This window comes from Schistosoma haematobium, chromosome 3, assembly GCF_000699445.3.
Source record: "Schistosoma haematobium chromosome 3, whole genome shotgun sequence".
NCBI classification, from domain to species: Eukaryota; Metazoa; Platyhelminthes; class Trematoda; order Strigeidida; family Schistosomatidae; genus Schistosoma; species Schistosoma haematobium.
In genome coordinates this window covers 38,413,166-38,437,209 of record NC_067198.1, presented here as the reverse complement: position 1 = coordinate 38,437,209, position 24,044 = coordinate 38,413,166, and the positions used below count along the sequence as shown (strand labels likewise).

The 24,044-nt window shown below is 35.4% G+C and overlaps 1 protein-coding gene across 1 annotated transcript in view; it reads left to right on the top strand.

The window, feature by feature from the left end:
• Positions 1-24,044, top strand: part of DNAH3_2 (Dynein heavy chain 3, axonemal) — a gene marked incomplete at both ends in the record, with an annotated part of 112,211 nt that overhangs the window by 34,779 nt on the left and 53,388 nt on the right. The window contains 11 exons of the mRNA XM_051219062.1: positions 530-748; positions 3,941-4,447; positions 5,956-6,243; positions 7,522-7,688; positions 9,398-9,590; positions 10,549-10,829; positions 12,424-12,508; positions 13,788-13,969; positions 15,936-16,128; positions 16,755-17,117; positions 19,951-20,204. Coding sequence (XP_051069830.1) covers positions 530-748; positions 3,941-4,447; positions 5,956-6,243; positions 7,522-7,688; positions 9,398-9,590; positions 10,549-10,829; positions 12,424-12,508; positions 13,788-13,969; positions 15,936-16,128; positions 16,755-17,117; positions 19,951-20,204 — 2,732 coding nt within the window. The remainder of the gene's footprint in view (positions 1-529; positions 749-3,940; positions 4,448-5,955; positions 6,244-7,521; positions 7,689-9,397; positions 9,591-10,548; positions 10,830-12,423; positions 12,509-13,787; positions 13,970-15,935; positions 16,129-16,754; positions 17,118-19,950; positions 20,205-24,044) is intronic.

Here is a 24,044-nt window from a genome sequence, read left to right as displayed (position 1 = left end):
TTGATCTTCAAGCCAAGTATTCCCCCGATTGACGTTTACTAAATAGGAGACTTTAGTCAACTAATCTAATTTTATCAGCATTAAAAGCTGTTACATTTGCAGTATAACTAAATCATGTTTTAAAAAGCCCAACTCAGCTACGGTAACTCTTTTCCATGTTGCTTTTTGTGTAATATACATCATGGTCCTCAGTAATATTAATTAATCTAAAACATTTAAGAGTATTCAATGTAAAGACCCAGCGAAAAAATAGCATATTGGAATCCGTGATCCACGGGATTAGGAACCTGACTTGCAACCCAGGTGTTTTAGATCCCCGTCCATAATTATCAACTGAGGTCTGAACAAGTAAGTAGTATCCTCATCCATCACAGTACAAAATGGGCTATGATTTATATCATCCATTTATAAAAGCAGATCCATTTGACGTACACACCAGCCGAAGTATTAGTTGTTTTGAATTTCTGAACAGAATAAAACTTTTGAGTTATTCACACAACATCTTTTATGTTATCAACATGTTTCTAAGATTCATTTTTATGCTTCCGCCATTTCATTACTTAGTTTTATGCTTGTTGGTGAACCATTTGGATCTAAAACTACCGTGCTGCATACATTAGCTACAGTGATGACACGGTTAAATGAAAATGGTCACGATGAATATGAAAAAGTGATTTATAAAACAATTAACCCTAAAGCAATTACAATGGGACAATTATTCGGTGAATTCGATCCTGTTTCACATGAAGTAATTTGGACTAAATTATTTAACAATCATATTTCCTACATCTGATCAGTATAACGTCTCCTAGGAGCTATTTTATTCAATATTTTGAAATTTTTTTATTATCGCTTACTCTTTTGATAACTGAATTATCAGTCATAAGTTATTAGTTTAAGCTCTGATTGCTGCACAGATAAAGTAATTAGTTTCCGACAAGTAGCTCGCAAATTCGAAACCTAGCCTACCCACTCTAGATGGGACAGCTAGTTCGTACCAAAAAATAGTTCAGATCAAAGTTAAGTACATAAAAGGCGCTTAGCCTCGTTACTACAAATTTCAGTCAAGAATAAACTTTCTATGTTGGTTATTCTCAAGTACCTGATTATTTGAATTTAAGTTTATCGAAAAAGAAAGTTATTTGATCTTCTCACTATATTCTCAACATTTAACCTTTCTTTTCCTCATTGTCGCTGCATTATTTTCATTTCTTTTGTGATTTTCATCTTGTCATATCGATCACTTATGGAAACGTATGCCAAGAACATCTGTGTCAAGCTCTAATATGATAATGTTTGTTTATCTATCACCCAGTTACAGTTGTTAAGATATCCCAGACCTAATGCTATTCATGAAACATTTATTTATATCATATATGGTCTATATTTTTTTATAAGGTGAATGATGAACTCAATGTTTTAGTTAACTCATGAAATCAACCACTATTTCCTAAGTTAAAAGTTTTCACGTACCAATGGACTGAATATCATTAGGGAATTACTAAGTTCCCCTTCTTGCTCGGGATATTAAGGTAAGATAGCATGACTACGAGTCACTTCTCATTTAACACATAATTGATCAAAGTTAAAATCGGAAGCCCTAAAAAGATCAAACTGTTGTTCACATCAATTTGTTCTGTCATTTTAAATGACTGTTCATAAAACAATATATACCCTAATGTTGATGGTCATTATACTACTTACTTGTTACCAGTTATTATATAAAGTTAATTTCATTACCCGATCAAGGTTAGACCATTGCTGGAAACTTGGGAGCATTGGACAGCCGTTTCGTCCTAATAAAGGACTCCAAAGAAATGCTCAACAGTGACCAGCTTCGAGAGATAATTCTCGGAGTTTTGGTGAGAAATCGTGATCAGTGAAATTCAACCGTGTCGGGTGAGGAGCAGTTGCCCACTTAACACAGCGGACGATGTTTGGACAATATCGTGGATTGACTGAAGTTAGACATTAACACTGTTAGATGCCGGTTCAGTGGTTTAGATGTTAATAGTTCACGTGACACGGAAATTACTGAGTTTGAGTCTTACGTACAGGATCGTGGTTGTGGGCTGGTGAGGAGTCCCATACTAGGAAAAAACGGCATATCAGTGCTTTTGGGTTTTCAGTGGTGATCTAACATTGTTCGGTTCATAATCTCAATAAAAACTCAATAATTTTCACAAGCCTATACTGATGATTTCACTCTACGAAATAGGATGTCATTTTTAGTTTATCTATGGCTTTAAGAAATAGGCTCCTAGTCTGTAGATCCAAATAAATGAGTCTGTTACTGCATGTTTACTTAGATGTGTTATCAGACTTTAAACGGATTTCTTGGTATTAATTCCACTGAATGTTTAATACGGTCCACTCTTACTTCTTACCATGAAGTGTACAGAAATTTTTTCACTTAATGAGGTTTCATGTTTATATACGTACTATACCCTTTCTTAATGTAGTATTCCTGATATTTTAGTGGACTGATGGTGTAACAGCTAATACATTTCGAGAATTTGCATCAAACGATACACCAGATAGAAAATGGGTTGTATTTGACGGACCCATTGATACATTATGGATTGAAAGCATGAATACTGTATTAGATGATAATAAGAAATTATGTCTAATGTCCGGTGAAATTATTCAAATGTCTCGTGTAATGAGTCTTATATTTGAAACAATGGACTTATCGCAAGCATCAGTAAGTCAATTTTGTTCAACATCATATTACCCATTACTTTACTGAATTTTATTTAAAACTAACTAGCTTCAAGATCTAGCTGCTAGAGGTCTAGTGAGAAACTCTGTCCGTATCTTGAAACCGAGTTCAACCCATGTCGGGTTCAACACAGGTATCCAGCATAGGTAGTAGATGAAGGTAGCGCAATATTCTGGCTCTGTGGCCTAAAAGGAGTTATCCTGAGTTCGATTCACGGATACTGGGTCGAGGATGTGCACTGCTATAAGGCCCAATACTAGGATACAATTACCATCCTGTGTTCCTTGGTCTTCAATGATGATAGGGCTAACTATTTTGTTCATCTTCTAGGTATTCATTGAATCGAATTCAAAAGATAAAAGTCTCTTAAATAAGAACTAAAAAATAGTTGTTAGTTTTGAAATCAGTAGTAAATTACCTTCAACTAATAATGATCACTTTAATATTATTTATTATAATTCTTATCTTCTTTGACCATTAAGCCAAATCATAACTTACCAGCTAATCCAGAAAATACACTTTGTAATGAAACTTTGAATCTAATCACAATAAGCACAAAATGAATACATTTAACAGATGATAACTACCGTGAGTTCATCAATAAAATATGTAACTCATAGCAGGATAGTTTGATTATATAGCTTTATTGACAATATCCACTGATAATGTTGTCTAGAAAGACACAGAAACCTTTAAAATAAAGTTATCCAGGTCATAGCACAACATCCGAAAGACAAGTATTGTATTTCAATTCACTACATTAAAGAGCTGTTTGTCATAAAATCTAAAAACATTCATAACAATCATGAGACCCAAAGATATTTTGTATTAATTGAAAAGTTTTAAACCAATCCAAGATAATATTATATTCTTTTTTGACTGAGATCATGAACCGATTGATGTTAGACCACCATTGAAAACCTGTAAGCACTAGATCACCGTCTCCTCCTATTGTGGAACTCCTCCGTTGGATGCCGGCCCAGTGATCTGGAGGTTAAGCGTTCGCGCGCAAGACTGAAGGCCCTGGGTTTGAATCCTGCGAGCGGGTTCCTGAGTGCACACTGCTGAGGAGTCCCACGATAGGACGAAATGGCTGTCTAGTGCTTCCAGGTTTTTGTTGGTGGTCTAAAATCAGTGAAATAGTTTAGTACTTCGTGCTTGTAATTATTCTTTGTCGCTTATATATATTTTTATTATATCATCTTTTAATGTTAACAGCCAGCTACAGTATCACGCTGTGGTATGATATATATGGAGCCTTTATCCTTAGGTTGGCGTCCACTAGTTCGCTCATGGATGAATCGTTTACCAATATCATTAACAACTGGTGACACTAAAGATATGATCAATTCATTCTTTGAATGGTCTCTGGACCCGTGCATGGAATTCATACAAACTAATTGTCGTACATTAGTAGCTACACGTCAAGGCAATTTAGTTACATCGTGTTTAGGATTCATTGATATGCTTATTGAAGATGTAGCTAATGAAGAAGATGCAAATGAAAATCGTTATTTACGTTTATGGTTACAAACATCTATTGTATTTGGTATTATTTGGGGTATTGGTGGTTGTCTAGATTATAATAGCCGACAAAAATTCGATCATTTCTTAAGAAATTTATTGTCTGGTACAAATGAAAAACATCCTTTACCAAAAGAATTGGGACAAAAACTTGATTTTCCATTTCCAGAATCTGGTCTCGTTTATGATTATTATTATAAAGTAAGTGTGTAGGAAATGAATACTTTTTTGAAAAACTCAATTGAATACTTTACACATCTGACTAACTGCCATAAAGTTTTTCTATCGTCCAGTATTGTGATTGCACTTAACTGGTAAATGAAGCCTCAGAATCAGTAAAGATTATATCTTACTTTTCATGTTGTTCTATATTCAGATATGATTTATATATTCAAGTGTTATTTTCTTCTTAGGAAATGAGACTTTGTTACATAATATACAAGTGACATCCCGTCAAATTGAAAAAGACATGGTTTTAAGTAAATTAAGCTGAAAATTGTATTTTCAGTATTATTCGACAGATGTTGGAACAGTGTTGAACAGTGCTGATATACCAACATGTCCAATTTACACATATATACCACTTACTGAGTAATAACTGTTGTCGATCAGTTAGATAGGAAGCATGTGACCAATACTAAAAACACCAACATATATTACGTTGGTTATTATGCAATAATGAATGAAGATAAATATCTCAGTTCAGCTTTGAGCCATACGAAAACCAAATAGTTCAATGGTGATGTCTCTGGCTGTGAAACTGGGTGACTTGTATTTAAATCATACTGTGAGAATCAGTTTCTTTAGGACTGTAGGAATACATGACTGATCAGTACCAAGTAGACTAAACCTAGATCCATGGTTTCCTACTAATTGCCTCCAACCACCTAGCACTATCAACACTGTCTGACAGTATGTGTGGGGTAAGCTAGCAAACTGAACTGTACACATGTTTGTTTAACTAAAATTATGGCTAACAATGAAAAATCAGTACAATATCATGGTCCTTGCTACTTAATATCGATAATAAATATAACGGATACTTCTGATGTCCAACTAAGTTTTTATTTTGTTAGATCAGTTCGTATACAAAAACTTCAATAAGATTTGATCTCCATAGTTCAATATGATTAGGTGAATCTATAATAAGCTACTTACCATCGACTATTTATAAATCCACATTTGTAAACCTAAATATTAAAAAACTGAATTTAAAGTCCTTATTTTATTATTTTGCGCTACACTAAAACTCATACCGATACTGAGTCGTGAAATCTCAATTGAAGTTCATTGAGACTTATGAGTCAACAGAGGGTCTTTAATTTTCTGTCCTATGCGTTATATTAGAAGAGATAAACAACCCGACTAAGATAACAAGCTGCTTTTGGTTTTTCGAAAGTATGAACAATCGATAAACCAAAGTGATACAAATATTAGATTAGGACCTCAATAGGAGGTCTGAACAACGCGATGGTCGAGTAGGAAGGTGTAATATAAGAATACAACCTGAAACAAACTAGATGTTAATGTCTTATTTATATAAGTAGCTGGAGAGAAACCCTAATGTTATATGTCAGTCGTGTCCATTTGCTTAAATACAGAAACAAAATCGACTCAATTATCATCAATTTAATAGCTTCACTGTTATCATATTATTTTGTAAATATGACCAAAACCTCTAACCTTTTGCCTTCCAAACTCGTAATTAGTTCAAAAGTCGCGGTTCCTGGAGACACTGGAATGAAAAGAATAAAAATGATGACCGAGTTTCTGATAGAAAAATACGTGAAATTATTGTACCTACAATGGATACAGCACGTTATAAATTTATAGTTGATTTATGCATGAAGAAACATCGCCCACTTTTGTACGTAGGTCCAACTGGAACCGGAAAATCAGTTTATGTCCAAGAAAAGTTAATGAGGGATATTGATAAAGATAAGTATGTAGCCTATTTTGTCAACTTTTCTGCTCAAACAAGTGCAAATCAAACTCAGGTAATGATTTTTTTGCAGTTAAAGATAATATACTATTGGTTATGATATAAGTAGTTCCATTTTATTAAACAAAATCCTGATAGAATCTGAAATTTAGTTGATTTCGAGCACAAAAGATATTGCCTTGATATTTATTTAGGCTGATAATTGTATTCACTGCCATAAGCTAAAATCAATGTCGGAAAATTCGGTTAATAGCTTGTAACCTATATCGGTGAACAAAAAAATTGTGTTCTCTGCTATATATCATATTGAGTAGATCAAATACGTTTGGTACGTTATTAGGATAGTCAAAGTATCACTAATACTACCTACCTTTTGAAACACAGTATCATTCATGTCTCATAAAAGTGTAAATGGTGAACAAATCCAGGGGAGTATTCGTTTTCTCAATAATCAGGTATGTGAGAAAAGTCTGCAGGATATTAAGAGAAACAACAAGATTAAAGTTTCTGTTACGTTGCTTGAATGATGACTGCTTTCCTCTTCATATTATTAAAGCTGTCCGTGCTTGCAAAATACCTCCTTCCTTAAAAAATCTTCGACGCGTCACAATATCTCAAATTGAATGTACCAAGGAACTTATCTCCAAACTTAAAACAGAAAGTAAAAATTCTATCACATTTTTGTTTTGTAAGCAGCTGACGAGAAACCTCGAAATAATATGAATTCATACTATTCTGCACCAATATTTGTTCTTGCTTTATTTAAAGTCTGATTATGTTTATAATAAGCTTCATCACTACAATTTTTGTTTCAAGAATTACATTAAGTATAAGCTCTTGATCAAAATTAATTTCAAAGAATATGGCTAAGTTGTTGTACCAGCTTGGATTCTTATACTTTAAAATTAATATCATTAGTGATTAATTTATGAAAAATAATTTATTTGAGTTCAGTTTAATCGTGATCACGCATTTATGTTGACAATATTAATGATAGCATAAGCAAAAACGGATAGGGGCTAGCAGTGGAATCCAGGACGCGCGTTTCGTTCTATTTGGAACTCGTCAGTCGGAGATGCAGGTGCATCCAGCTGACGAGTCTTGGATAGGACGAAACGCTCGTTTTGTAACTAAAGAAATATTCCATTCACAATAGGTTAGTGTTCTTTTAGCAAATTAGATTTCTACGGGATGGGGTCGCCAGCCTCATGCCGAACCCACCTTCTTTATCCGGGCTTGGGATCGACAGTTGACCCCATAGGGGCTCCAGGCGAAGTTTTTCATAACAAGTGTATATCATTATTTGTTTTCGAAATTCTTTTCTTTTTTTCAGTTTATTGTTATGTCAAAACTTGATAGAAGACGTAAAGGTGTTTATGGTCCACCTATGGGTAAAACAGCTGTCTTATTTGTTGATGATTTAAATATGCCAACTAAAGAGATTTATGGAGCTCAACCGCCCATTGAACTACTACGAATGTTTATTGATCATGGTTATTGGTTAGTTTATATATAAATAATTATTGTTTGATCAAATGATCTTTTATTATATCATTGTATGAAATGAGTTATATTTCTAAGGTGTTTGTTGAAGAATACTTTGTTGCTTCATAAAAACATATTCATAAATATACTTTATGTTAAGTTTCAATAAATTGGGACTTTCTGTATAGTTTAACATTATTTGGAAAACCACTAAAAACCAGGTGGAAATCTTTTGATATTTGATCCCTTAATAATTCGTACATTTAATTGCATAAAGCAATTTAAAACACATTAAGATCAGATCTCTACAGATGTATAAAATACATCTGTGTGCAAAGACTAAAATTATTTACCGCAGATAACTGTTCATAGACTATTGTAATTTGTATCATTGATATATTTAATTCTCTAAACTGTCTCTTTTGAATATTCCTAGTTATTCAAGTTTATGTGACTCTGTTTTAAGTTTTCAGATTAATCGCTAATGAATTTGTGCATTCTAATCCTCCGAATTCTTCATGTCCCTTTTTTTCTCTTGCCAAATTTATTTCCCTGACTATACTCCTTGAATAACATCTCCAAATCCTAATCTTTCCGATTAATGCTTATACTTTTACTACCTCTACCACTACGGGATTTGAATCGACAACTGCATCTCTGTGCAAATGTGGTATGGCAACTCGAACTGATGTACGTACGTACGAAGTTCCATGTTGTTACTGACTGACTGACTGTCAGTAATTCTTTGTTTTAATTTCACATGATGTTGTATTACTTGTATCTTCCCATTGTCACTTAGATCAATTGCAGTCCTGAATAATAATGGGAAGATACAAGTAAAACAACGCCAAGTGGATTTAAACTTCACCACATTGCACAAGCAGGTGGATAAGAGGACTCATTAGCTAAGTGGATAACGCGATGGCATTTGAATCAATCGGTACTGGGTACGAGTCCTGGAGTGAAGATCAACTCTGAGATGCAGGTACATCCAGTTGACGAGTCCTAAACAGGAAGAAACGCATGTCCTGGATTCCACTACTAGCCACTATCTATTATTTGCTCTGTCATTATATATATATACTACATTATACTCAGTAGTTTGAGCTAGATTCAATCATTTCTGAAGCTTACATTTTCGGCTTATAATTTTCATTCGATTTTCGGTTCATTCATCAATTAACATTAGAGTTTATTCTTTATTTTGTCGTTTACTTTCATGTGTATGTGCTCCTCTCAGAAATTTCGTTTACTTTAAGAGATATTCTGTTTCATAGACAGGAATCTTCATTCATCCCTATTTATTACTGATACATAAACAAGAGTTGCTTTCCGATTTATATTATGCTTTACAAACTGCTCTCTTTCGATCAAGTCGAAAACATCATTTACTTTGAGATGTTTCACCATAGTAATTGACGTTTGAATACATCATGGTCCATAATTTGTCGATACTTCGTATTTTTTTTCTAATAACAGAATTGTACTTTCAGATTTAGTTAGTCTTACGAATTCGGAACGTTTTTGATTAAATTAATCATTATATCTGAAATCTCGTACTAGTTCTTTCCAATAAATTTGTTTTACTTTGTTAAATACGGAATATATTTGTATTCTTACAAACTACTTACTGACCAGAAGTTAGTAATATAGATAAATGAGCAGAAATTATTTGAGATTGATTATATTGTACTGTTTCTTTCTCTTGCTTGATTTTAATTTAGGTATGATTTAAAGGACACCACAAAATTAATATTACAAGACATTCATTTAATTGGAGCAATGGGACCTCCAGGAGGTGGACGTAATGATGTGACACAACGTTTTATGAGACATTTTCATGTAATCAGTATGACACCATTTAATGATGAAACTATGACAAGAATATTTTCAACATTAATGAATATTTACATACGCGTATGTCATTTTAATTGTTTTCTTTCTTAATTACAGTTTTGAAGATAAGTTTCGAGGCATAAATTGTACAAAACACTTTTAATGTTTTAATGAAGAATTGTGACATATTTATGAATCTCATTTAATACAATCATATGACTATCTTTAGTAAAACACCAAGACATTACCCTCGATTACCATGTAATAGAAGTGATCTGGTTCTGCGCGTTGAATAAATTCAAAAGAACAGTACTTTATATGTATTAGTAGACTATCCATTAATTTATTCAACTTGAAATAAATGAAAATCTTCGATTCATATAACTAGCTTATTAGTAGTCAGGAACAACGTGTTTCAATTGAGATTTAAAATCAAGTCATTAAATAATGTAGTCATCAAAGTTATTATTACCCGCTTCTTTCAAAGAGTTGGCATACTTGTTGTTCCGCAATTTTTACGGAAAATTAATAATGATTAATAATAAATGAAAGACTATCTATGTACTAAGAGAAATATAACAACAACCTACGGATATGTCTTAATGAGATATGGTCTCTATGACTCAACTTATATATTACCCTTAAGATCCTCATCAAACCTAATCATAAATCCAAATAGGGCAAACGTGTTCTCATTTTAAATTTTTTTGAGATAGCTTGGATAATAAAAAGAATGTAACAAATGTTGTTACAAAGCTGTAGAATGTTTGAATACAATGTTTTTGGCTTAAGCCAATATCCAGACGATCCGCATGGGATTCACATACGCCAATAAGAGACTGACCACTTGCAGTTCTAAACGACAATGGGAAGGTTCAAACGACCAATACAAAATGAGTTTATGCTGTAGTAAAGTTCAAATTTTTCCTCTTATGTACTCTTGGATATGTTTCACCAATTGTGATATAATCGTATTACATGCTAGTAACATATAACAACCTATCTTTACTATTCTTCTTTTGCTGTATATTTTCTGTAGTCACAAGAATTTAGTTCAGAGTATATAACAGTTGGTCAAATCATTGTATCATCAACGTTAGAAGTTTATAAAGCTGCAATTGAAAATCTATTGCCTACACCAGCTAAATCACATTATTTATTCAATCTGCGTGATTTTAGTCGTGTTATCCTAGGTATTTGTTTGATACAAAAAGATCGAGTTGAAAGTAAACATACTTTCTCACGTTTGTGGGCTCATGAAGTAATGAGAGTATTTTATGATCGTTTAACAGATGATGCAGATAGAACGTGGTTATATGAGTAAGTCTCTTGATAATCAAATATTAAACTTGCTTTATTCTTTCAAATTTTGTTTATCTTAATTCGTATCTCGGAATAATTTATTTGATGTGGAAAAGTAATATCATTCCGGTCTTAACTGATAAATAAATGAGGAAGTAATTGACCTGGAATTTTTTCTTCACAATGATTAACTTCAAAACAAACGAGGACAAATCTTAAGTTTTTAAGTAAACGATAAGGTTCAGAATCGATCACAATGGCGTCTGTGTATACACTCTTTGTCTTCCCTTAAAATAAGAGATTAAAATCGCTTCATATCTTTCTTTCTACGAACTAATTCTTTCTTCCTGTACTATATCCTTATTGCAATCTTTCTTTTATATATTACCACCTCTGAATTAACTACCTTTATGGATCAGGTGTCCATCTTGTTGTGTTAATGAGGTATGGCAACTTGGACCGATGCATATATATGCCTGGTCCTACGTTGTAGCTGACTGACTGACTGAAGGCGCCCAGCAATCATCAGCTTGAGATGGTGGTTGGAGGTAGTCAACAGAAAATCGTGGACCCGGGTTCCGTGCAATTTGGCACTCCTCAGCAAGGTGTGACTGTAGACTTTGACGGATTTGATACTGTATCACCCAGCTTCAATGTCAAAGACGTTAGTACTAGTCTATCCGGGCCGCGACTGATCTCCTGTAGGACTAAGATATATTCACAATTGACTACCTACGACCACCATCTTATCTCAACATAGTTCACGCGATTTCGGGTCACCTAGACTAGTGGCCACATTACAACTTGGTCGATAGCATTCGATCTGCACTAAGAAGGACCTAACGCACATAACATTGACCACCAACCAGTCATCAATCGATTGTGAATCATCAGCTTATTTATTGTTTTGAGCGAGAAGTTTTCAAATCTGGGATGTTAGTAATTCCTTGTTTTTGTTTAATAAATAAATAGAATTTTAGTATGTAAATATTTTCCACTTTTCAATTTATAAAAGGTTCTTAACAACTAGACCTAAGTTATATGTTGTCAAACTGAATTAACACAAATCCACTAATGCTACTTGGTTCACATAAATAAAGCATCTATGAACATTGTGATCTTTTCAACATACTTAATTACGCCTGTTACTTCGGATGAAGCATAGACCGCCAACCAACATTCTCCAACCCATTCTGTCCTCGGACTTCCTTTTCAGTTCTATACAATTGTTCTTTATTCTTCTCACGTCTCTCTTCATCTCTCGGTGTAATGTGTTCTTTGGTCTTCCGACTCTCCTTTCGGCCTTGAGGATTCAAAGCGAAGGCTTACTTTGTGACGCAGTTCAGTGTTTTTCTCAGCTCTCCTTCCTGATTTCTCCCTCCACTTGGATCTGGTTTGTTCTCTCCCACAGTAGACTGTTACTGATGGTGTCTGGCTAATGGATCTGAAGTATTTTACGTAGGCAACTATTATTAACCACGTGTATCTTCTGGATGATCTGTTCAAGCAATGATCTTATTATTGAATTCTTTTATTGAAAATATAATGAAATGTCATTTTTTCTATTTACAGTGTAATTCGATTTATTTTTATTTTCGAACTTTATTCACAGATTCATTAAACGTTGTTTACAAAATAATTTTAAAGAGAAGTTTGATCAATTGTTTTCTCATTTGACTATGAAAGAAGGTGAAGAAGTAAGTTTGGATTCATTTTGAATTTTGGTTTTTTTAATTTCTTTATCACTAAAATATTTACTTTCTAGAAATGGCATTTATGAATAGTTGTCTATCGATAATTCATTTAATTACTGACAGACATGAGCTAGACAGTTGTTGAAAACTAGTGATCAACTAGTGACTGACTTCAAGAGGCATTTCCTGGAGTTCTAGTGAGCCTTTACCAGTGGAGTTCAACCAGGTCTGTTGTGAGATATCAATTCACTGATGACAATGGTGTACGGTGGCGCAACTTCGCGGATTGTTTGAAGTTAAACATTAACACCGTTGGATGCCGACCAGCTCAGTGGTCTAGTTGGTTAGGCGCCTAGTGCGAGACTGATAGGTCCTGGGTTCGAATCTCGCGGGGTGCGGGATCGTGGATGAGCGCTGCTGAGGAGTCCCATACTAGGACGAAACGGCTGTCCAGTGCTTCCAGGGTTTCAATGGTGGTCTAGCTTCAAATGACTCATGATTTCAATCAGTGAAATTTCTAAAATCTCCACAAAACCCCTTTTGATAATTCATTTTTGTATTGTTTGTTTGCTTATATTGTGAATCTTCATCGACTGAGATGGTTGGGTCACGTTTTGTGTATGCCTGAACACCGATTACCACAACGCGCAATGCTAACTAGTGTTGGGGATCATTAGAAGAAAGTTAGGGGCGACCAAATCAAAACGTGGAATTAGTGCTCAGCGTCACTAAATTCTAGTCTGAGCCATGTTGGTAGATGCAGACTAGTGGTTCGGGGTCCACACGACTATCGTACCCAATGGTTGGAGATTCTTGGTGACATGGTTCAGAATCGGTCACATTGTCTTTGTCTTCCCTTAAAATAAGAGATTAAAATCGCTTTATATCTTTCTTTCTGCGAACTAATTCTTCCTTCCTATACTATGTCCTTACATGCAATCTTTCTTTTATATATTACAACCACTGAATTAACTACTTCTATGAATCCGGTGTCCATCTTGTTGTGTTAATGAGATATGGCAACTTGAACCGATGCATATATATGCCTGATCCTATGTTGTAGCTGATTGACTGACTGACTGACTGATTGTTAATTAAATAAATGCGTGAATCATGAGATTACAACTGATTGGTTGCATTATTTCATGATCATAGCATGATCTGGATAAGTAGAATATGATCTATGATGAGGTTGTGGATGACCACTTCCTTGGTAAAACTATTACGTTTTTTTTAATATTGTCATGTATTTATTATCGATAATTTATTTTTATGCATTTAGATCCGTGAAACACATTTGAGTAGTTATTTAATGTTTGGTGATTTTATGAATCCTGAATCAATGCCAGAAGATAGAGTCTATGAAGAAATTAAAGATATTCAAGCAATGTATCCTATTGTGGAACATTGTTTAGAAGATTACAACAATGCTAACAAAAAGAAAATGTCATTAGTCATATTTAGGTAGATTTCAATTTTATAAAAATCAAAAATTTACAAAACCAACCAACGATTTTATTGGTTTTAGTGTAGGTTGTTGTGATAGATTGTGATTAAAAATAATCTCCAAGTAGTCTGAAACTTATACATTTGCTTGGTATTATTCTTTTTTTTACTAGAAGGGCATTATACCTTCCTAGATTTGTGAACAGACTTTATCACAGGTTATTCAAAAAACAAAGTATCCTATGTAACTTCATGAAATACTATATTACGCCTTTGGGGAATGATTAGTTCTCCATGCTTTTTGGTTATCATTTCTGATTGATTCAACAGTAGAAAATGTAAGCAAAGATGCATAATGACTAGCACTGGAATCCGAACGCGCCTTTCGTCCCTTTTGGGACTCATCAGCTGAATGTACCTGCATCTTAAAGTTGATGTTCACTCTGGCACTCGTATTCAGTACCGTTTGTTTCAAATGCCATCGCGTTATCCACTTAGCTACTGAGTCCTGATAGCCACCAGAATGTGCAATCGGGTGAAGTTTAAATCCACTTAGTGTTGTTTTACTTGTATCTTCCCATTGTTATTTAAAACTGTAATTGATCAGTCTCTTGTTGGCATATGTGCATCCTGTGCGGATTGCCTCGATGTAGCCTTGAGTCTCAAGCTTTTTAAGCAAAAATGAATCGTGACTAGCACTATCCGCACAAGATGCACATATGCCAACAAGAGACTGATCAATTGCAGTTTTAAATAACAATGGGAAGATACATTAAAACAATATCAAGTGAGTAGAAAATGTAGTAGTCAGAAACTATAAGGACCACATATAATAAAAGATAATAAGACCGATTAGTCTTCTAGAGCTAATTGATTTAGTTTATAATGATATAATCTGACATTTTTACGATCAACATTTGTCTTCAAATTCCCCCTAAATTTACATAGAATGAAGTCTGGAAATATGATGATGGATAAGCAACAGATGTTTTATTCAATATTCAATCTGTGGTTTTTATATTATCTCTTTACTAATACAATAAATTTCATCAATTTAGGGTTTAACCGTAAATGTAGTTTTACATAATACGCTTCAGAATTTAACATAAACTGTTTTAAGCCCTACAGTTCTTATTTATATTAATTTATTGTGGTAAATGATTTTTTCAACAGTATGGTTTCACTTTAAAAATATCGACTAAGTCTATTGGTTTTATCACCCTGTTGTTGAAATCGGCGAGACTATAATTTATGGACGACCTTTGAGCGTCACTAGACTGACTTTAAGAGTATCCACCTGATAACTATGACCAAATGAGGGTTTTAAATTAGTGTGGGGAATTCAATTTATGACTTACAGTTGATGGTTAGGACTAGGAATTAGATTTTTGGATTTTCATCACGAACTGACATCAAATATAATTCCAAAACTCTATTTATCAAAATGGATGAGTGAATTTTGTGCCAAAATCCAAGACCTGTTATCTTTCAGCTGATTGGTTCGTCTATAAATTGTAGTCTCGCCGTTATCTGTTGGAACTTCTATTATTACATGCCTACGTGAAGTATTCTAATCTTTGTATAGAAAATCATAACTTTCTGAAACCTTATAATTGATCATATCAGTTATGCATTTGTAACTTTGACTGTCATCATTTGATAAAAGGTAGAAAACAGGATAATAAAGGAAAAAAAGTGAATTCATCTAAATAAACAGTATGGTCTAATATTAAAATGGAATATTTCACAGGAAGATAAAGTATGAATGGATATGTATCTGTACGACTACTTTGGAGCCATTATCATCTAAAGTCCTCAACAATTGATGATAATTATGTTTAACGTACCAACCATTGTCTCGTGTTTACGCATTTATTTATTTATCAATAGTCAATATTCTATACTTCAATTTGTTCTTTAAGTCTTATCATTAAAGTTGTCAGTAGCTGTGAAAATTTAGCAAATGTTCATTCCATTAAAATAGATATGTTCTGGAGCATTTATCAAGAATTTGTCGGATTCTTCGAGTTCCTGGTGGTCACGCATTACTAGTTGGGGTTGGTGGTTCTGGGCGTCAATCACTAACTAGATTAGCATCCGCAATAGCAGGTTATACAGTATTTCAACCTGAAATATCTAAAAATTATGGTAAAAATGAATGGCGTGAAGATATAAAGGTAAACTATAAAAAATGGATCAATTGTGTCCCATTGTTTTCACCTTAATACTTAATTTTATTATTGGGTTTTTAAACAAATGACGTACGGAGATTTTAAAGATGGATAGCTTTCATCAAGAACGAATACCAAATGCAAAAGTACTAATGAACAATTATTTCAGCTGAGTTTTGAAATTAGCAATGCACACCAATAATCTTATATAAGATAGAACGTAGAACATTTACGACTCGCGACGATCATACGATGTTCAGTCTACTGACTCAATATTTACTAGTCCATATTTCTTTAATTTAATCGATAGCAACACTAAAAGACATTATATTCGGGGAAAATTTATGCGAAGGCAATGTTGGTCAGTCTCTGTCCACACAGTTCTCATTTTAGCCACCAGGCCAAGTAGTTTGGGGTTTCAAAATATTTTGATTATTCATATTCACAACCTGGGATCACTAGATAAAAGATTAAAAGGGAATAACTGTTTGGTAGTATTTACATGATCCAAGACAGGAGAAATCAAGTGAATTTTTCGGTATAGTCTCACTCACCCCACAGTGTATATTCTTTGATAAAAGGTTAAATTAATTTTTCACAACCGAATTAATAAATTTGTTTTCTAAAATTAGACTTTACTACGACGAGCTGGCGCAGAAGGTAAAAATACTGTCTTTCTAATGACTGATAGTCAAATCAAAGAAGAAACTTTCTTAGAAGATATAGATAGTTTACTCAATTCTGGTGAAGTTCCAAATCTTTATAGTTCTGAAGAAAAAGCTGAATTAATGGATATCATACAAAGTAGTCTTGCAGCATCAGGTGGACATAAATCACTTGATCTATCACCTTTAGCATTGTATGCTTTATTTGTGGATAGATGTCGAGAAAAATTGCATGTAGTTATGGCATTTTCACCTATAGGAGAAGCATTTAGAAATCGTTTAAGACAATTTCCTGCTTTAATTAACTGCTGCACCATTGATTGGTTTCAGGTTAGTTAATTTATATTTGTTTATCTAATATATTTTCTTGTTGGCTAATTATTTATCCTTATTTTAGGGTATTTAGTCAACATGTAGTTAACTAGGTTGATATCGTTCATTTCAGTGATCTAATAACCCTGTGGTGAGACAGACTCATGAAATGACGCTACTTATAAGCAAGGAAAATCCGTTTACCACAAACATCAACAGATTTGAAAACAAAGAATCACCTACGCTAATGATACACGGAACGAGAATAAAAGTGATAAGAACAAGTTGATAAAAGGAAGTATTTAGTCAGTGGATCCACCCGACGTTTCTGAAGTGGTTGGATGAAATATTTATGAATATTTACAAATAATCGATAAGCACAGAGTTATTAATGAAGTTACTTCATAATTAGACGGCTTCTACAAAATTCTTGTGTTTTTCAACTCTGATAGGTATTCTGAAAAATCATTCACAACTAGATTCTCTAAGTGAAAATAATTTAAATCTATTTATCTTTTGAATTTGTATAGATCAGATATTCACCATTTTTAGGTTATGGGACATGAACATATTTTACAACGTTCGACTATAGACGTATTCTCTGAACTTAAGGCAGCATTCAACTCTTTTGATCATAAGGTACTATGGGAGTGTCTATAATTGAATGGTGTAACAAAAATTACATCAACCTTGTACAGTCTCTCTATTCAAACACTACTAGTAGAGTCAGAGATTATGGTGAACTGTCATCAAGATTGGCAGTGTCAAGTAGTGTTCGTCACGTTTGTTCGCTTTCTCCATTTTTATTTAAGTTAGTTCTTGACATCCTTCTAGAGAAAAATCTCTAGTCGGCTGGCTTTTCATGGGTTGATCTTTTATCAGGAGATTTGCTTGCTGATTTAGAATACCCAGATGATATGGTTCTGTTTTGTGAAAATACTTATGGAATGCAGTCTTATGACCATCTGAAGGAACAATGGAAGCATGTTTGGGATGCGATTCTTTCTCTCTCCAAATTCAAAATATTGCTTCACAACTAGCCTGTATCAGCCCTCAAATGAATGGTAAGGGATGCAGTAGTTGAGCATACTGACTGCCTCACTTATCTTAAGAGTCCAATCAATCCTGATAGTCTGGCGTCTAACAAAATCTCAGCACAGGTTCAGGAAGCTTGATCAACTTTCTTCAAACTGCATCAATTGTGGAGTAGGACGAGTTTATTACTCAGTAGCTCACTCCTTCCTACTTCATAGTTGTGAAACATGGTCACCGAATATAAGGGATATTTTCACGTTACTGATATTCGATTATGCATGTCTTCGAAGCATCGTTCGTGTATTTCAGGATCACCGAGTAAGCAATGCCTGGGTTAGGGATGTAATATTACTTAACGATGTTAATCAGTTGAAGAGATATTAAATCTTCATTGACTGAGGTTGTTGGTACTTGTGTTAAATATGCCTAACCACAGCCTACCGTGACGGATGATGCTGTCTGGTGTATGAGTAGGTTGGAAGAAAACTAGTAGCTCCCAAACTAAGAAGTGCCAATGACTTATGAAGCCTATAACAATTTGACTTAGCCATATTAACAGGTGTAGACTATCTGGTTGGGGTCCACGTGATTTTCGTAACCAATGGTTAGTGCTAATGTTCGAAATCATTTGTAATGGTTCAAAGTTATCCATTTTTTGTACTCCTGTGAGGCCCTTAATTTTTTCGTTATTTAGGTCGGAGGATGTTTGTTGACGGGCTCTCCACTTTAGTGGCCCGAGTTCTGACTCCAATTACATCGCATGAATTATTGTTATTTAAATATATATGTCGCCTATCCTCGTATATAATCATCGACTTTAATCGCGTTAGTCAATAACGGAATTAAATAAGTCAAACGACGAGAACGGACTTGTGAATACATATATTTTGTCAGTCAGTCAGTCAGTAACAACGTAGAGCTTCGTACGTACCTACGTACGTACGTACATCAGTTCGAGTTGCCATACCACATTAGCACTGAGATGCAGTTGTCGATTCAAATCCCGTAGTGGTAGAGGTAATAAGAGTATAAGCGGTAATCGGAAAGATTAGGGTTTGTAGGTGTTATTTAAAGAGTATAATCCAGTGAAATAAATTTGGGAAAAGAAAAAAGAGACAAGGAGGAATCAAGAGATTAGAGTTTGGAAGAACACAAGAGTGTATACACCTGCGTCATTGCAAACGATTTTGAGCCATGTCATTCAGGGAGAAGAGAAACGACGCGCAGTGGAGATGGCGGGTAAGCCCACTCCCTTTAGTCAAGCGTTAACGAATATCTATAGTTACACAAAAATAAGTTACAGACATGTGATGAGTAATGGGATAAGAAGTGTACACACACCTACGTGCTCGTATAAAAACAGTGAAGATTGATAAGCGAATAATTAACAAGGTCAGAATGAATAGATTGAGCTGTCCGAAAGCTAGAATAAGGTATATGGGCTTAACATAATAACAGACACTACACTATCTTAGATCCTATATTTATAATCTTCTCATAGTCTTTTTATTTCATTAATTTTTATTTTTTTGAATCTTGTTTTCAATGTCTATTCCATCCCATAGCCACTAATTCTTTTACTACCTTTAATACTCTGGGATTCGTTCTAACAGTTTTATCTCCCTGTGTTAATATGATATTGACAGCTTGAACTGGTGTACACATTTACCAGGTTCTACGTTGCGTCGGTATAAAAAAGTCCGAAAACTGATTAATTTCAAAGTATATCATTATGTAATTACAGTTTACGGTCAATTTAATAAACGAATGAATATACGTTTTCACTTTTTTTATATCAAATCACTTACTTTACTAGCCTTGGCCGGAAGATGGTTTAGTTCGAGTTGCCAATAAAGCACTTCAAAATTTGGATATGGAAAGTGATATTCGTGAATGCACTGTACATTTATTCAAATATTTTCATACTTCAATTACACCATTAGCTGAGAAATTTTTAATGAATTTAGGTCGAAAAACTTATGTAACACCAACGTCATATTTAGAATTAATTGATAGTTTTCAAAGATTATTAACTCAAAAACAAAATGATACAATGAAAGCTAAAATGCGGTAAGTAATATAATTTCATTTATTACGTAATGGATTTCATATTTCAACAGTTGAGATCATGAGTGAATTGAGGCTAGACCACCATGGAAAACCTGGAAGCAGTGAACGGCCGTTTCGTCCTACTCTGGGACTCCTCAGCAGTGCGCGTCCACTACCCTGCCTCGCGGGATTCGAACCCAGGACCTACCAGTCTCGCGCCAGGCGCTTAACCAACTAGACCATTCAGCCAACATCCAACGGTGTTAATGTCGAACTTCAACTGTTGAAATTACTACAATCTCTACAAAACCCTGTCGGGTTTCATATTGTTGATATTCGTGACTAATCTCTAGTAATGTAATCTCCATAAATAGATGCTTCAATTCGGACTACTTTTACATATTATGGATAACAATAAAATCCATAAAACACAGTTTATTCATTAAGCTTTTTTATAAATCTATTTATCTTGGTTTATCCAGTCAGTCAGTAACAACGTAGGACTTCGTGCGTACGTACATCAGTTCGAGTTGCCACACCACATTAGCATAGAGATGCAGTGGTCGATTCAAATCCCGTAGTGGTAGAGGTAATAAGAGTATAAGCAGTAATCGGAAACATTAGGGTTGGAAGATGTTATTCAAGGAGTATAATCCAGTGAAATAAATTTGGAAAGAGGAAAATCAGGGATATGAAGAATTCAAAACATTAAAATTTGGGAGAACGCAAAGAGTGGATGCACCTGCATCATTGCAAACGATTTTGAGCCATGTCATTCAAGGTCTCTAACCATCGGTTGCTATCGTCTTTCGGATCACAACCCAGTTGTCTACTTCTATCAACATGGCTCAGACCACTTGTCAGTGTCTTCATGGATTTGTGCCATGTTTTGGTCTGGCCATCCCTAGCCTTCTCCCAACCGATTCCTACACCATAAAACATCGCTCATCGGGGCATTCGGTGGTTGAGCATACGTAACACGAGTCCCAGCAATCTCAACTGATGAAATTTCATTACTTCATCAATTGATTTGCGGTTTTCACATAGTACTCGTTTCTTAACAACCGCATTACTTACTCGATGGTCCCAGGATATACGAGCAATACTTCGAGGACACCTATGATCGAATACTAGTAACCTACGAATATCCTCAACTTTTACCAGTCCCTTGCAAATACTAACTTTAAGCATAAGGAAAAACATCTTTTGACATGGCTACCCCATAATTCGTCCCAACGTTGGACCTAAATAGGTCACATCGCTATCAGCCACCGATGGAGGGGCTCGATAGAAGACTGTCGCTCATTCTGCAGCACATGCTTAGATTCAGATCATGCTCTAGTACGAGCGCGTATTTGTCTGCGTCTTACTGGACGTAGGTAAGACGCTGCCAGGAAACCTCTTAGGGGCCTACTTCATTATAGTCAAGCTAAGAGTATATTTCAGGAACAACTAGAAAAACAGTTAGGCAGCCGTGTATGTGATGCCCACTCTGAGGCAGCATGGAATGATATCCGAAAAGCTGTGGAAACAGCAGTGATATCTGCTAATAAGGTAAACCAAAAGGTTAGCGAGCAACACTGGATCTCAGCAGCATGTATCTCACTGATAGATGCTCGGAAACTCATTCCACCTGGCTCTGAACATAATGAAGAGCGGAGTCAGCTTAAGCGCAAGCTGACAAGAAGTCTACGCAATGACTGTGAACAGTGGTGGGTAGCGAAAGCAAGAGAGATGGAAAAGGCAGCAGCAATAGGTAATAGCAGACCATTGTTCAGACTTGTTAAGGAAACCGGTATTGGAAACCCGACTGTTAGCGAAACGCTCTCAGAGAAAGATGGACATATTATACATTCTCAATCCAGGAGATTGGATCGATGGGCAGAACACTTTAGGGACCAGTTCAATTGGCCTTCATCCACACTTCGGTTTCCCACGATCTCTAGTCAACCTGAATGGCAAGTTAATGTAGGTCGTCCGTCTCTTTACGAAGTTGAAAAAGCCATAGGAAATCTGAAGCGAGGGAGAGCAGCAGGCCCTGACAGGTTTACTCCTGAGATTTTTAAGGATGGTGGTTCAGTATTAGCAGTGAGATTAACTGAGGTCTTAGGTAGAATTTGGAAAGTGGAAGTAATCCCATCTGACTGGTCTCAATCACTGATTGTGCCAGTCTATAAGAAAGGACAAAAGTCCACTTGTGACAATCACAGAGGAATCAGTTTGACAAATATAGTGTCTAAAATATTAGCTTCAATAATACTTCGACGCCTAACCAAAGCTCATGAAGAACAGACTAGAGAAAAACAGGCTGGTTTTCGATCTGGACGTGGTTGTATAGACCACACTACGTCAGGTTCTAGAACACAGACACACATTCAGACGCCTTACAATCGTAGTATTTCTCAACCTTAAGGCGGCATTCGACTCTGTCGATCGTAAGGTTCTATGGCAGTGTTTGTCACTGAAAGGGGTACCAAAGAAGTACATTAACCTTGTAAAGGCTCTCTACTCGAACACAACTGGTAGAGTGAGAGCTTATGGCGAACTGTCATCAGAAATGATTACCTCAAGTGGTGTTCGTCAGGGCTGTCCACTCTCTCCATTCTTGTTCAACTTTGTCGTGGACGTGCTTTTAGAGATAACACTCTCCTCATCTAAATTTACAGGGGCTGAACTTCTATCGAGAGGTTCACTTGTTGACTTAGAATATGCTGATGACATAGTTTTATTTGGTGAAGACGCTGACAAAATGCAGAGTCTTCTGACCTCTCTAAGCAATAATGCAAGCATGTTCGGGATGCGATTCTCCCCCTCGAAATGCAAAATGTTGCTTCAGGATTGGGTTGCATTGACACACGAACTAATGATAGGGAGTGAAGTAATCGAGCGTGTCGATCGCTTCACTTATCTTGGAAGTCTCATCAGCCCTTGTGGTCTGGTGTGTGACGAAATCTCAGCACGGATACAAAAGGCTCGACTAGCTTTTATCAACTTTCGTCATTTATGGCGTAGGCGAGATATCCGTCCATCAACCAAAGAACGGGTTTACTGCGCAGCAGTTCGTTCCATCCTACTTTATGGCAGTGAGACATGGCCGATAAGAGTAGAGGATATTCGTAGGTTACTAGTATTCGATCATAGGTGTCCTCGAAGTATTGCTCGTATATCCTGGGACCATCGAGTAAGTAATGCGGTTGTTAAGAAACGAGTACTATGTGAAAACCGCAAATCAATTGATGAAGTAATGAAATTTCATCAGTTGAGATTGCTGGGACTCGTGTTACGTATGCTCAACCACCGAATGCCCCGATGAGCGATGTTTTATGGTGTAGGAATCGGTTGGGAGAAGGCTAGGGATGGCCAGACCAAAACATGGCACAAATCCATGAAGACACTGACAAGTGGTCTGAGCCATGTTGATAGAAGTAGACAACTGGGTTGTGATCCGAAAGACGATAGCAACCGATGGTTAGAGACCTTGAATGACATGGCTCAAAATCGTTTGCAATGATGCAGGTGCATCCACTCTTTGCGTTCTCCCAAATTTTAATGTTTTGAATTCTTCATATCCCTGATTTTCCTCTTTCCAAATTTATTTCACTGGATTATACTCCTTGAATAACATCTTCCAACCCTAATGTTTCCGATTACTGCTTATACTCTTATTACCTCTACCACTACGGGATTTGAATCGACCACTGCATCTCTATGCTAATGTGGTGTGGCAACTCGAACTGATGTACGTACGCACGAAGTCCTACTTTGTTACTGACTGACTGATTGACTGAATGACTGACAGACAGACAGATAGACTGACAGACACACAGATAGACAGACAGACTGACTGACTGACTGACTGAC